The following is an 11,476-nucleotide window of genomic DNA, read 5'->3' on the forward strand; positions in this document are numbered from 1 at the left end:
ACAGCCGCAGGAGACATGCCCTGCAGGAGGACTGAGAGGTCCTTGGGGCATGGCCTGGTGGAGATGCTCATAGTCACCCTCAGATCTCCCAGAGTGGCAGCCGGTGGACCCCTGTTCAAGCCAGGGAAACTGGGATGGGTAGCAGCAGAGGGATCTGCTGCACTCCTCTTGAGGAGTGAGAGACGCTATCACAGCAATGACATGCTCATGGGACACCACTACTGCACCAACCAGGAACAGCTCTTCACGAACATAAAGACGACTGGCTTTGCAGCGAATATATAACAGACTACTCGGATCCAAAGCAAAAATCTGAAGAGTGGATTGCAAAAAAGTAATTAGTTATAGTTACTCACTACTTGTTCCAAAAAGTAACTGAGTTAGTAACTGAATTACTCTATAATAAAAGTAACTCGTTACCAGGGAAAGTAACTATTTGCGTAACTGTAAAAAATAAAAATAAAAAGTTGCTATATGTCAAAGTTTTTTTTTTTTTTTAGCAGTTTTCACAAGTCAGTTGAAATGAGTAGAACAGACAGGTGTTCGTACATTACTTTCGATATTTATTGCACGTCAAAAGACAGCAAGAGTTTTATCCTGCACTTCAAGTATTATCTTTGTAAGAAAAGTGTTTTGGGCCACTAGCTTTGTAGATGCGTGTGTCACACATTACATGTACACATTACATGCACGTTCTTGCCTTTGACCACAATGAATTTGAAGTAGTGCTTATATCTTCACCTTGAAAATGGCAACTTTTCATCAGATTGCTCCTGACTCGCCATCTCTGCTGCCAATCTCTGTGTAGCTGTTGCATGTGTGTGTGTGTTTGTGTGTTTGGCGCCGCTGGCGCGTGTGCCGGCATGTGTGTAAAAACACTGGCTCTGATTGGCTACCATTAAACACATGACTCTGCCTTAGCCAATCATAATCGCTTATCTCGTTTTTAACCCACCTCCACACTCGCTGTGTGAGCCAGGGGTGCGTTCGGATTACATAGTTTATTAAATCTATGCATAGTAACGCACCGCATTTAACTTTCAGTAATGGTAACGGTGTTGTAACGATGGGAAAAGTAATTAGTTAGATTACCCCGTTACTGAAAAAATAACGTTGTTACCTAACGCCGTTCTTTTAAACGCCGTTATTCCAAACACTGTTTATACCCATATGTACAAATTGTGATCAAGTCTGAGAATTATAAGAATTATAACTGAGAGGTTATAAAGAATAAGGGTCAACACTGTAAATATTGACTCATTATATATATTTTTTCCACTAAAAGCTTTTAAAACTTAAAAACAATCTACAATTACTAAAGCAGCAAACTTTGCAAAACACAAAATGAATATCACTTTTAAGTGTGTACGTATATAGAGAGAAAGAAAGAGAGAGTAAATGCTAATCGCATCGCTTTCCCCCCAAATAAAGCCTCCAGTTTGGCCCTTTCCTGTTTCCTCTTATTCCCCTTTAATTAAATCAGCAGTAATTATGCTTTTAAAAGCTACTCAGAGACAAATCACAGTTTAGGAATGAAATGCTCAACTAGTGCTGCCAGAAGAATACAAGAGGGGGTGGTTTAGTGTGCGAGGAGGGTAAAGCCAATGCTGAGGTGTCAAGTGATGTCAATTGAGTAAACACAGACAAATGGTACGAGTGAAGGAATCAGGAGTGAGCGAGAGAGACAGGAGGGGCCGTCCATACTTGCTCTTCTAAGTGGGAGTGAGAGGAGGTCCAGAGGGAGGAGACAAACAGGGAGAGCAGGATTGAGAAAGAGAGTGAGGAAAAGAAGTGGCGCTCTGTTTGTAGAGCAATCTGGGACCATGCTGTCAAGCAGCTCTCTGATCTGGATTGGGGCGCTGCTTCTGGGGCTTAAGGCTTCGCTGACCAGGGCATCTGATTTTCAGCACCATGCTTATGAGGAGATGGTGAGGGCTCTTTTTGCCGTCCAAAGCGATTGCCCCTACATCACACGCATCTACAGCATCGGTCACAGCATAGAGGGACGGCACCTATATGTCCTGGAGTTCAGTGATAATCCTGGCATCCATGAAGCATGTGAGTATTTTCTTTACTCTTGTACCAAGCCATTAAATTCCTCATGCATATAGCTCAAGCAAACCCAGGCATGTTTGAAAAATGTTCCTCCTGAAGCTGTAGGGCTGCCAGAGCTGATTGGGTATGATTCCATTATTTGGGCTGTTTTCTGTAAACAGCATTTAACAGAATTGTTGAAATAAAGCTTTGGCTGGTTATTCACTGGGTTGTCTGACCAGCCAGTGTTGGCCGTTAACTTGATTTATCTTGTTGCTCCTCAAACACTCACATACGGTAAATTGCATCTAGGAATGGACAGTAATGGGTTTAAGGGGGAGTACATGCCTGGAGATGTGGTGAGTGTTATATGTAACTGTTGCTGGCAGGAGCTAACATCAGTCTTATCATTGATCTAAAGCAAGAACTTTCCCACAGGATAGAAAAATCTGTGGACACTTCTGCTTCTCAGATGATTCTATTGCTAACAGGACCTCATTAATCTTGCACGTGTCCCTTCTAGATTTCCAGAAGAAAAATCTCTCAAACTGTTCTCATATTTACCAACGTTTGGAATCAAAAGTTAGAAAATCTCAACATAAACATTTCCTCATCAAACTATCGAAGAAACCAGACTATTTAGGCTATGTTATCCACATTCATTTTGTATGTCAACAGTTGTCTTTATTTTCATGAAAGATATCTCAAAACTCCAGTATATCTTACGAGATGCAAAAAAGCAACTGCTGCAGTAAAATCTTCCTTTTTTTTCAGTCTGTAGACCTTGTTTCTTTGTTCACTCAAATTCAAAACACATTCCACTCTCAGCTACTGGAAGTAGTTAAGATCCATCAACAAAAGAATTAATAAATCAACTTACGAAAGCAAATTAATCTTTACCATCTGATGTAAAGATCTGCTTCTCTTGGCAACATGCTTATAAAGGTAAAACCTCTGGGAGAATTGCAGGATGTATACATGTTCCTGATAGAGTACAAAAACAGGAACCGGTACAGCAGAGAAGACAAAGTTGTTGTGACCTTTTAGATTCCAAATAGTGTTTGCACTTCATGTGTTAATGTCGAGGTCACTCGTTTACTGACTCTTTGAGCAGAGGCACAGCATTTATAATTGAATTACTTGATGATTAATGGGAAGACGGTGATGAGTCTGTCTGCACACCGTGGCTAATTAGATCTACAATCTCGCCGTCACTCACTTCCGCATCAAAAAAGAACAAACTGAAATCTGCTGGTACTTGTTAGAAGAGATAATTGTGAATAATGAGCTGACAACTGGCTGTGAGACAGGAATTTCGATGAGAGTGGCCTGCTGTGCTGTTAAACACGAATTTGAATTCATTCATATTTGAGACTAGCATGTATGGTGTCATCTTACTCAAACACATGCCACTGATGCACAATGTAGAACTATTTCATTTGTTTTAACCTGTTAAATGTCACCCCCGTCCCGTATACGGGACACCTACGTTGACTATACTATATTACAATCAAATCGAATCTAATCTTGACAAACTATATATCGTTGGAAAGGTCTAAGACTCCCAAATATATATTTTACCAATATTTTTTGTTAAAAATTATGTAGGAAAAGTAATAGATGAATTTATGACAAGAGTGCACTCTCAGAAATCTACAGTACAAAAGGAGTTTGTTTAAAAAAAAGACTTCCTCGTTGCCTTTTTCTCTATCACATTTTAGAAATCATCAGAAGTTATATATCACTTGAAAACATAAAATCTCAAAATTCATTCCCATTTTAAAATCAGACATTGCATTACCATGTAAATGGTACATCAAAATCATGTTACAAAATGTTTTCAGTCATGAATTATACAAATTTATGTTTGTATCATGCACATTCATGTCTTCATTCATGTCATCTTCAAAAACGTGAGTGACAGTTAACAGGTTAAAGGGATAGATCATCTAAAAAATATATATTTGTTTCTTCTTTATGGAATGTAATGCATAAATTGTAAGAACTACTTTTATGGTGCTTTCTGGAGACCATATCTCCATTTGCTCTCATTGTATAAAAAGAGTACAGCTTCTCCTGTTGGGATGAACTGAGAAGTTTTGACAAACTCCTTTTAAATATCTAGTAGTCAATACTTGTATTACTTTTAGTGCAATTTATGTGGTTGCATCTTCTGAACTGCTTTATTTGCATGCATAGATCTTGTTTGCTTGTATATTATTCACGGATGTGACCCTATGACATCATGACTTCCTGACTGGTGGTCACCTGACTTGTGTTTTTCAGTGGAGCCCGAGTTCAAGTATGTAGGGAACATGCATGGGAATGAGGTGCTCGGCAGGGAGCTGCTCATCTACTTAGCCCAGTTCTTGTGTGAAGAATACCGGGCAGGAAATGAGCGAATCACGCACCTCATCCACGACACACGGATCCACATCCTTCCTTCGATGAACCCAGATGGATATGAGATTGCAGCCAGTCAGGTATACAGCCCCCTTAGTAATTAATCTACAATCTATAACAAGTGTACTAATACACCACAGCTCTAAATGCATGACCAACTGTGCGAACGCGACCATGCATATGTAGAAACGTATTTATTCAGTGTAGCAGCTGTGGCGTGGGAGTGTTGTGTTGGCCCCCAGTTTGTTATGAAGGAATCAGCCATATCCCAATGTGCATTGCTGGCTTTCTTTTGAGACTAATTACACCATAAGAGCTCACAAAAAATAACATCCAGATATAAAACAATGCACATAAAAATACACACAAAGTATTTTTTTCTTGAACAAAGCATCCTACTGTACAACGTTCACACATCTAGAATGCAAATTTACAGTAACACAGACTCCTCCTTGATCTTTGAGACTAATTATATGTCCAGCAGTAAATGGTGGCTGAATCTGGCCACACACACCCATTTTCAAGTGTCTCATTGGACCAGACATGAACTAGCTAAGAAAACCACCTCAATTCAGACAGGATTTATTTAACATGCCCTAACTTGCTTACGCAGTAAATATATAAGTATACGTTTAAATTTATATCGAAGTTTCACACCTGATATACTGAGAATGTTAAATGTTGATATCCTTCCCCAAAGGTTACTTAAACGATGTGAAATTATTTGCTCTCCTCTCTCTGATTTACAGGGTCCCGAGTTCAACGGCTACTTAGTTGGACGTGGAAACTCAAAGGAGGTGGACCTGAACCGCAACTTCCCGGATCTGAATGCTCTTATGTACTACTATGAGAAGCACAATGGCCAAAACCACCACCTGCCACTACCAGACAACTGGGAACTACAGGTGGACATCAAGTGTCACATACACTACTATAGGAGAGGATACACTGTCTGTTCAGAATGAAATGAGTGGGAGGGGTCAGCCAAGCAATTAGTTATGCAACTTGTGTAGTGACTAGTGTTTACTATGTTTATGTTTAGACAATATGATACACTTTGCAAGGGTTATGACAACACAGAATGTTTGTATATAAAAGGTCATATGCTAACCATTTACACGTGGGGTCAGAATTGTTGTTCAAAGAAGGCTGTGAAAATAAACCTGCATTATTAATATTTTTGATCTTTTATTTGTAAAAAATCTCAATGTGAAATTGTTTTTCTCAAATACCTTGTTGGACACAATTATTGGTACCCCAAAAAAATCCTTATGAGTAAAGTACCTGTGAAGTATATTCCTATTCATATTTGCAGTTTTGAGCACACCAGGGTGATAATGAACATGAAATTATCCAGCCATGGCTTCCTGTTTCACTGGAATATATATATAGGAGGGTAACTCTAGAGGGTAAAAAAGTGTAGCTCTTTTCCTAAAGTCACTTTTTTAATTTGTGAAGCTCAGTTATCTTTTGCTGCACATCACAAATATATTCTTTGGTTTTTCTGTACGATGGAAGATTGGAAGGCAATGGAAGGCAATTTGACCTTTGTTTTCCCTCCTATGGTGCCCAGGTGATGACATGGTCGGTTCACTTAGTTTTGTCATGGCCACGTCAAAATTACTGTGGGAACGTGATAATATGTTGTGGCCACAAGATATTAATTTGTGGGAACATCTTATTAACTCGTGGGAACATCATATTATGTCTTGGGCATGAGATCATTTTGTCGAGGTAACAACATCCTTTATGTCATGGCCTCGAGATGGTATTTTCAGGGAACAACATTTTTTTCTCGTGTCCACGGGTTGCTACGGTCACGCAAGTTTATTTACACATTAAACTCGTGGCCACGAGAAAAATATGTTGTTCCCTCAACATAGCATCTCAAACCCATGACATAAGGATGTTCTTACCTCAACAAAATGATCTCATTACCACAACATAATATGACGCTCCCCCGAGTTAGTATGACATTCCCATAAATTAATATCTCGTGGCCACAACAAAACTAAGTGAACCGACCATGGCATCTCCTGGGCACCGTAGCAGGGAAAACAAAGGCCAAATTGCCTTAATCATCCATCACACTGATTAAAACCAAAGAATATATTTCTGATGTGCAGCAAAAGATAACTGAGCTTCACAAATTAGAAAGTGACTTTAAGAAAAGAGCTAGAGCAGTGAAAATCCCCATTTCCACCATCAGGGCAATAATTAAGAATTTCCAATCAACAGAAGATTTTACAAATCTGCTTCGAAGAGGACAGGTGTCTATATCGTCCTAATGCATGGTGAGGAGGTCAGTTTGAGTCTTTGAATTGCATAAAATAGTTAAGTCTCGGGGTCAGAAAACCTTAAAAAAAAAAAAAAGTATATCAAACAGCATCACCACATGTTGTTTGGGAGGGTTTCAAGAAATAAAAACTCAAGAAAAGAAAATGCTCTCATCCAGAAAACAATCCCTAGCATATTCAGTTGTCAGACATGACTGGAACTTCAAAAGGGACTGGATTTTATGGTCAGATGTAAAAAAATATATATATATATATATATATATATATATTTAGCAGCAAACACTCAAGATGGGTTTGGTGAACACACACCCTTCTGACAATGAAATATACTGCTGGATCTGTTAGAAATCTTTTAATGGGCCATGTTTGGATCTTCCAACAGTACAATGATCCAAAAACAAACCTTAAAAACAACGCAAAAATGGGTCACTAGGCACAAAACCAAGCTTCTTCTTTCCAGTTGGCCATTCCAGTTCCCTGACCTGAACTCTATAGACAAGAAGTGGGGTGAACTGAAGAGAAGAAGCACTAGCACCATCATGGAGCTGGGATTCCGAAAGGTCTGGAGAGACTCTGGATGAAGGAATGGTCTCTGATCTCTTGTCAGGTGTTCGCTAACCTCATCAGGCATTATAGGCAAAAACTCAGAGCTGTTGTTTTAGCTAATTGAGGTTTAAAAAAATATTGAATAAAAGGGTACCATTAATTGTGTCCAATGTGTATTAGAGAAAAACGTTTATTTCATAATGATATTTCATTAAAAAGAAAAGGTACTTAAAAATAAATAAATAAATAAATAAAAAAACATTTTTGGAACTTAAATCTTTAAGAGGAAGCAAATATCGATATTGTTAAATTATTTCCTTGGGAAATCAAACCTATTATCAGACAAAAAAATCTGTAGAATGACACTAAGAAAAAAAGGATAAAAATCTCATATTATCCAAAATATCTAATAATTAAAAAACAAGTGATGAGGTATGTGTAGAACTTTGTGAAAGACTGGGAATGAGTCCAAAAGTTAAGTTAACTGTGGCTCGTTCTGCCCATGACATTGGTGTCACTAACATCATGTTCGACCAATGGAGCTACGAGAACTTTCTGTATATGTTTACATGGGGTGACTTCTTTTTACTGCCCTTACAATATACATGCACACAGAAAGTCATTGTTACATTACCGTGCAATACAGAAAAAAAGCCAGTATCCTGCATTGTGAAGAAAAACGTTTTTGTTTTAACAGTACAGCACAATTAAGTTACCCACCTCGCTCTCATTCTGCTATCTATCAACTGCCAACAGGCCCACCTTTCACAAAATAGAGAGCCTTGGCCTGGGTAAATGGACTTTTAAGCCTGTACTACAGTTAGTTTTCTTGAGCTCTGAATATTTTGGTTACCCTTTCAAAATTTGCTGAGTAATAAAAAGTCAGTCTCATCTGTGAGGATCCATTATGATTTAGGAATGTTACAAAGAAAATCTTGTGGTTCAGTGAAAGCAGGAACATCTGACCTTTGGTACAAATTAGTTCACAAATATGCTTATTTGAAATTGGCAGAGAAATTAAACAGAATATTATATATATATATAGCGAGAGAGCGAGACAGATATTTTATGTAATTAAATAATTTCCAGACTTTTGAAGCGCGTCAGAATAATATCATTTAAACAGCTCTTTCCAGGAACAGCTCTTTATTTTCCTCAGTCTAAAATGAGAACTCCAGCTTTGGAGAAGTATGTGTCTGCTGGCAGCCAGACATCCCTCAGGACAACAAAAGAAGAACTGCAGTCAGAGGAGTATGACACCTTCCAATAATTTCTCTGAGTCAAGAGCTGTCACTATCACATCAAACCCCAGCATTGGCTTCACACTGCTCAGAGTCAAGCAGGGCGAAAAACATCTGTGTGAGTTCACAGCATGAAACCTGCCTCTTCAATGACAGCTGAGGTCAAAGGGACCCTTGGATCTTTGTATATTCTATAGATCCATGCATAATAAATACAGCGTCTCCTCAAAACAGAGCACGGACGGGTCAATACCCAGCAGCCATCTCCAAGGAGCCAGCCAGACTGATCACACTTAATACAACAGGGCCAGGTGGAAGTTTATTTTACCTTTACCTCTTGTGGGACACTTTACCACATGTCAGATTTCTCAGATAACAGAGCTGGAAGAATATTCCAGAAAGGCTGTAGGAATGCTGTCGGAGTGTCATGGTACAAAAACTTAAAACAAAGCCTGAAATAATGCACAAAGCATGCATGTTTTCTCATCTGAAACATTTTCCCCATGTACTTGGTTCTTGCAGGTTGAGCCAGAGACTTTAGCAGTCATAAAATGGATGCAGAATTACAACTTTGTTCTGTCAGCTAACCTCCACGGTGGAGCTGTAGTCGCCAACTACCCCTTTGATAGGTCTCGTGAGCCCCGAATAAGAGGCAAAACTACATACTCGGCTAGTCCTGATGATAAAATATTCAGAAAGGTATGCAGTTTTTTTTTATTGTAATGTTATGTGTATCGGTTTCTACTTTTCTCAAAAGTTTCATGTCCAGAAGCAATTAGCAAAAGTATGCCATTTTTCTTTATTTCCCTAAAAATGTGTAATTACTGTGATTCTTAAACAATATCAAACCATTACAGAGACAGCACAGACTGAACCAAAGGTGCAGTTTTTGGGGCGGGGCTTATTTGTTAGTTTTACCAATGGCAGAAGTAGGGAGTGATTGTGAAACCCGTTTAAAATCGTTATTCATTATTTTGCAGTTTCGTTCTGTGATGCTTGCTCCAAAAAGAAAAGAAAAAAGATTTGTTCAAGATGTCTTAATGTGAAATGTGTCCAAAATCCCTGTAATACCATCCCAATGAGATTAATTTAGACAGCACAGCACAGTAATTGCACAGAAATCACACACTAATAAGGAATTTACAGATTTTTGTGTTTGTGCATTGTGTGTGTGTGTGTGTGTGCGTGTGTGTGTGTGTGTAGTTTGCAAAGACGTACTCCTATGCCCACAGCTGGATGCATAAGGGCTGGAATTGCGGTGATTACTTTGATGAAGGAATCACAAATGGAGCCAGCTGGTACTCTCTGTCTAAGGGTGGGTTATATTTTACATACCACAGCTCTCATTCAATTACTTCAACAAGGCTTGTGGTTTTGTCTAATCAAGAAGCCTTGTATTTTAGTTGAAATTTTGGAATTACAAGCCCTTTTATCTTAGAAACACGACTGTTTTCTATTTAAGAGATTTTAGAGATTAGTCAGAAATTAACTTCTTGGGGAAATATTTAAACTGATTTTAAAATTAATTTTATATTTAATTTGAGGTCAAATTACAAAACTTAAATGTAATGTAAAACTTTGGCATGTCCAGATTAAAAAAATACAGCAGAAAATGGTCAAGCATGTGAATGAAATTCTTGTTCATATTTTGTTTTTCATGAGTGAAATTTTATATATATGAATTAAAATTTCTAATATATAAAATAAGTGAATATTGCCATTTTTGACCCTTGCCAACACTGTGTTGTATGTAATATATTTTTAATGTGTGATTTAAGAAGAATTATTGCTCCATGTCTCTTAAGGGATGCAGGACTTCAACTACCTCCATACGAACTGCTTTGAGATTACTCTGGAGCTCAGCTGTGATAAGTTTCCTCCAGCGTCAGCTCTAGCCAGTGAGTGGCTTGCCAACAGAGAGGCTCTGGTGTCCTACATGGAGCAAGTGAGGCACTCCTCTTCTCACATTTGACGTTTGACTGCCTTAGTCTCAGCTCTCTGTAATGAAACAAGTAGAAGTTCAAACTCACCTTTCTGCATTCAAAACATGTAGCAAATTGAGAGAGAGCTTTGCATTCAAAAGCAAGAAAAAGAGGCCAGTATTCTAGCAAACACAGGTAAGAAGGAAAAATTGGTTCTCCATGACACTAACAGGAAATGAAACTGTACATAGATACTTATAATGTGAAATTAGATATGGAGTTTTGGGGTCTCGTTGTGAGTTCAAGAAGCACAACACTGTTTGCCATCACATTTAAAGTATTGAATGTAATTGGTTTACCACTTTGAGTGCAGTGCCTAACTTTAAACGAAAGCTTAATTGACATATATCTGGACTGTCTCCTGTCCTCCAGGTGCACCATGGGATTAAAGGCATCGTCTATGATGAGAACCACAACCCAATTAGCAATGCCGTGATCTCTGTGGCAGGCATAAACCATGATATCACCAGCGGTGAGCATTTTTCTACATTTAAAAAGCTGATTTTAGTAAGTGCATGCTTAAGTAGTTCATTTAATCTGCTGCTGTTTCAGGAACGGATGGAGATTATTTCCGTCTGCTATTGCCGGGTACCTACACAGTGACGGCTTCTGCACTAGGATACCAATCCTTTACCAGCACGGTAACAGTGGGACCGGCTGAAGCTGTACAGGTGATAAACAACATCCCAAATGCACTATTCATTAGTGACTTTTTTCAATAATAGTCTAACTTTTTTTGTTGTTCTTCTTCTTCTTCTTTCCAGTTGCATTTCTATTTGAAAGTTCAACCAAAAAGGACAAACTTGCACGTAAAATTTTATCCCAACAAGAAAGGTGCATCAACGGCTAAAATTCCTCCGACCAACCTTGGCCCAAGATAAAGTGCAAGTACTCTTCCCTCAACATAGACAAAACAAGTCTTTGCTTTTTAAACTGAAGAACAACAAAGGGAAACATGGACTCTCACTGTGAA

At 38.5% G+C, this 11,476-nt stretch overlaps 1 protein-coding gene across 1 annotated transcript; it reads left to right on the forward strand.

Annotated features, from left to right (window-relative positions):
• Nucleotides 1–1,755: 1,755 nt before the first annotated feature.
• On the forward strand, nucleotides 1,756–11,476 carry LOC113069504 (carboxypeptidase N catalytic chain-like). Its single transcript, XM_026242632.1, has 9 exons — nucleotides 1,756–2,058; nucleotides 4,321–4,517; nucleotides 5,187–5,342; nucleotides 9,044–9,220; nucleotides 9,725–9,836; nucleotides 10,327–10,466; nucleotides 10,876–10,975; nucleotides 11,056–11,174; nucleotides 11,268–11,476. Exons 1-9 carry the CDS (start codon nucleotides 1,824–1,826, stop codon nucleotides 11,382–11,384), a joined length of 1,353 nt encoding a protein of 450 aa, XP_026098417.1. The 5' UTR covers nucleotides 1,756–1,823; the 3' UTR covers nucleotides 11,385–11,476.

Source organism: Carassius auratus, unplaced genomic scaffold (genome assembly GCF_003368295.1).
Source record: "Carassius auratus strain Wakin unplaced genomic scaffold, ASM336829v1 scaf_tig00001679, whole genome shotgun sequence".
Taxonomy (NCBI): Eukaryota; Metazoa; Chordata; class Actinopteri; order Cypriniformes; family Cyprinidae; genus Carassius; species Carassius auratus.

Bases quoted from the DNA above. Each gene is read 5' to 3' on its own strand.
- LOC113069504 (XM_026242632.1), top strand. From the start codon at position 1,824: ATGCTGTCAAGCAGCTCTCTGATCTGGATTGGGGCGCTGCTTCTGGGG. The intron at 2,059-4,320 runs GTGAGTATTTTC...TGTGTTTTTCAG, and splicing joins TCCTGGCATCCATGAAGCAT to TGGAGCCCGAGTTCAAGTAT. The intron at 11,175-11,267 runs GTGATAAACAAC...TCTTCTTTCCAG, and splicing joins GACCGGCTGAAGCTGTACAG to TTGCATTTCTATTTGAAAGT.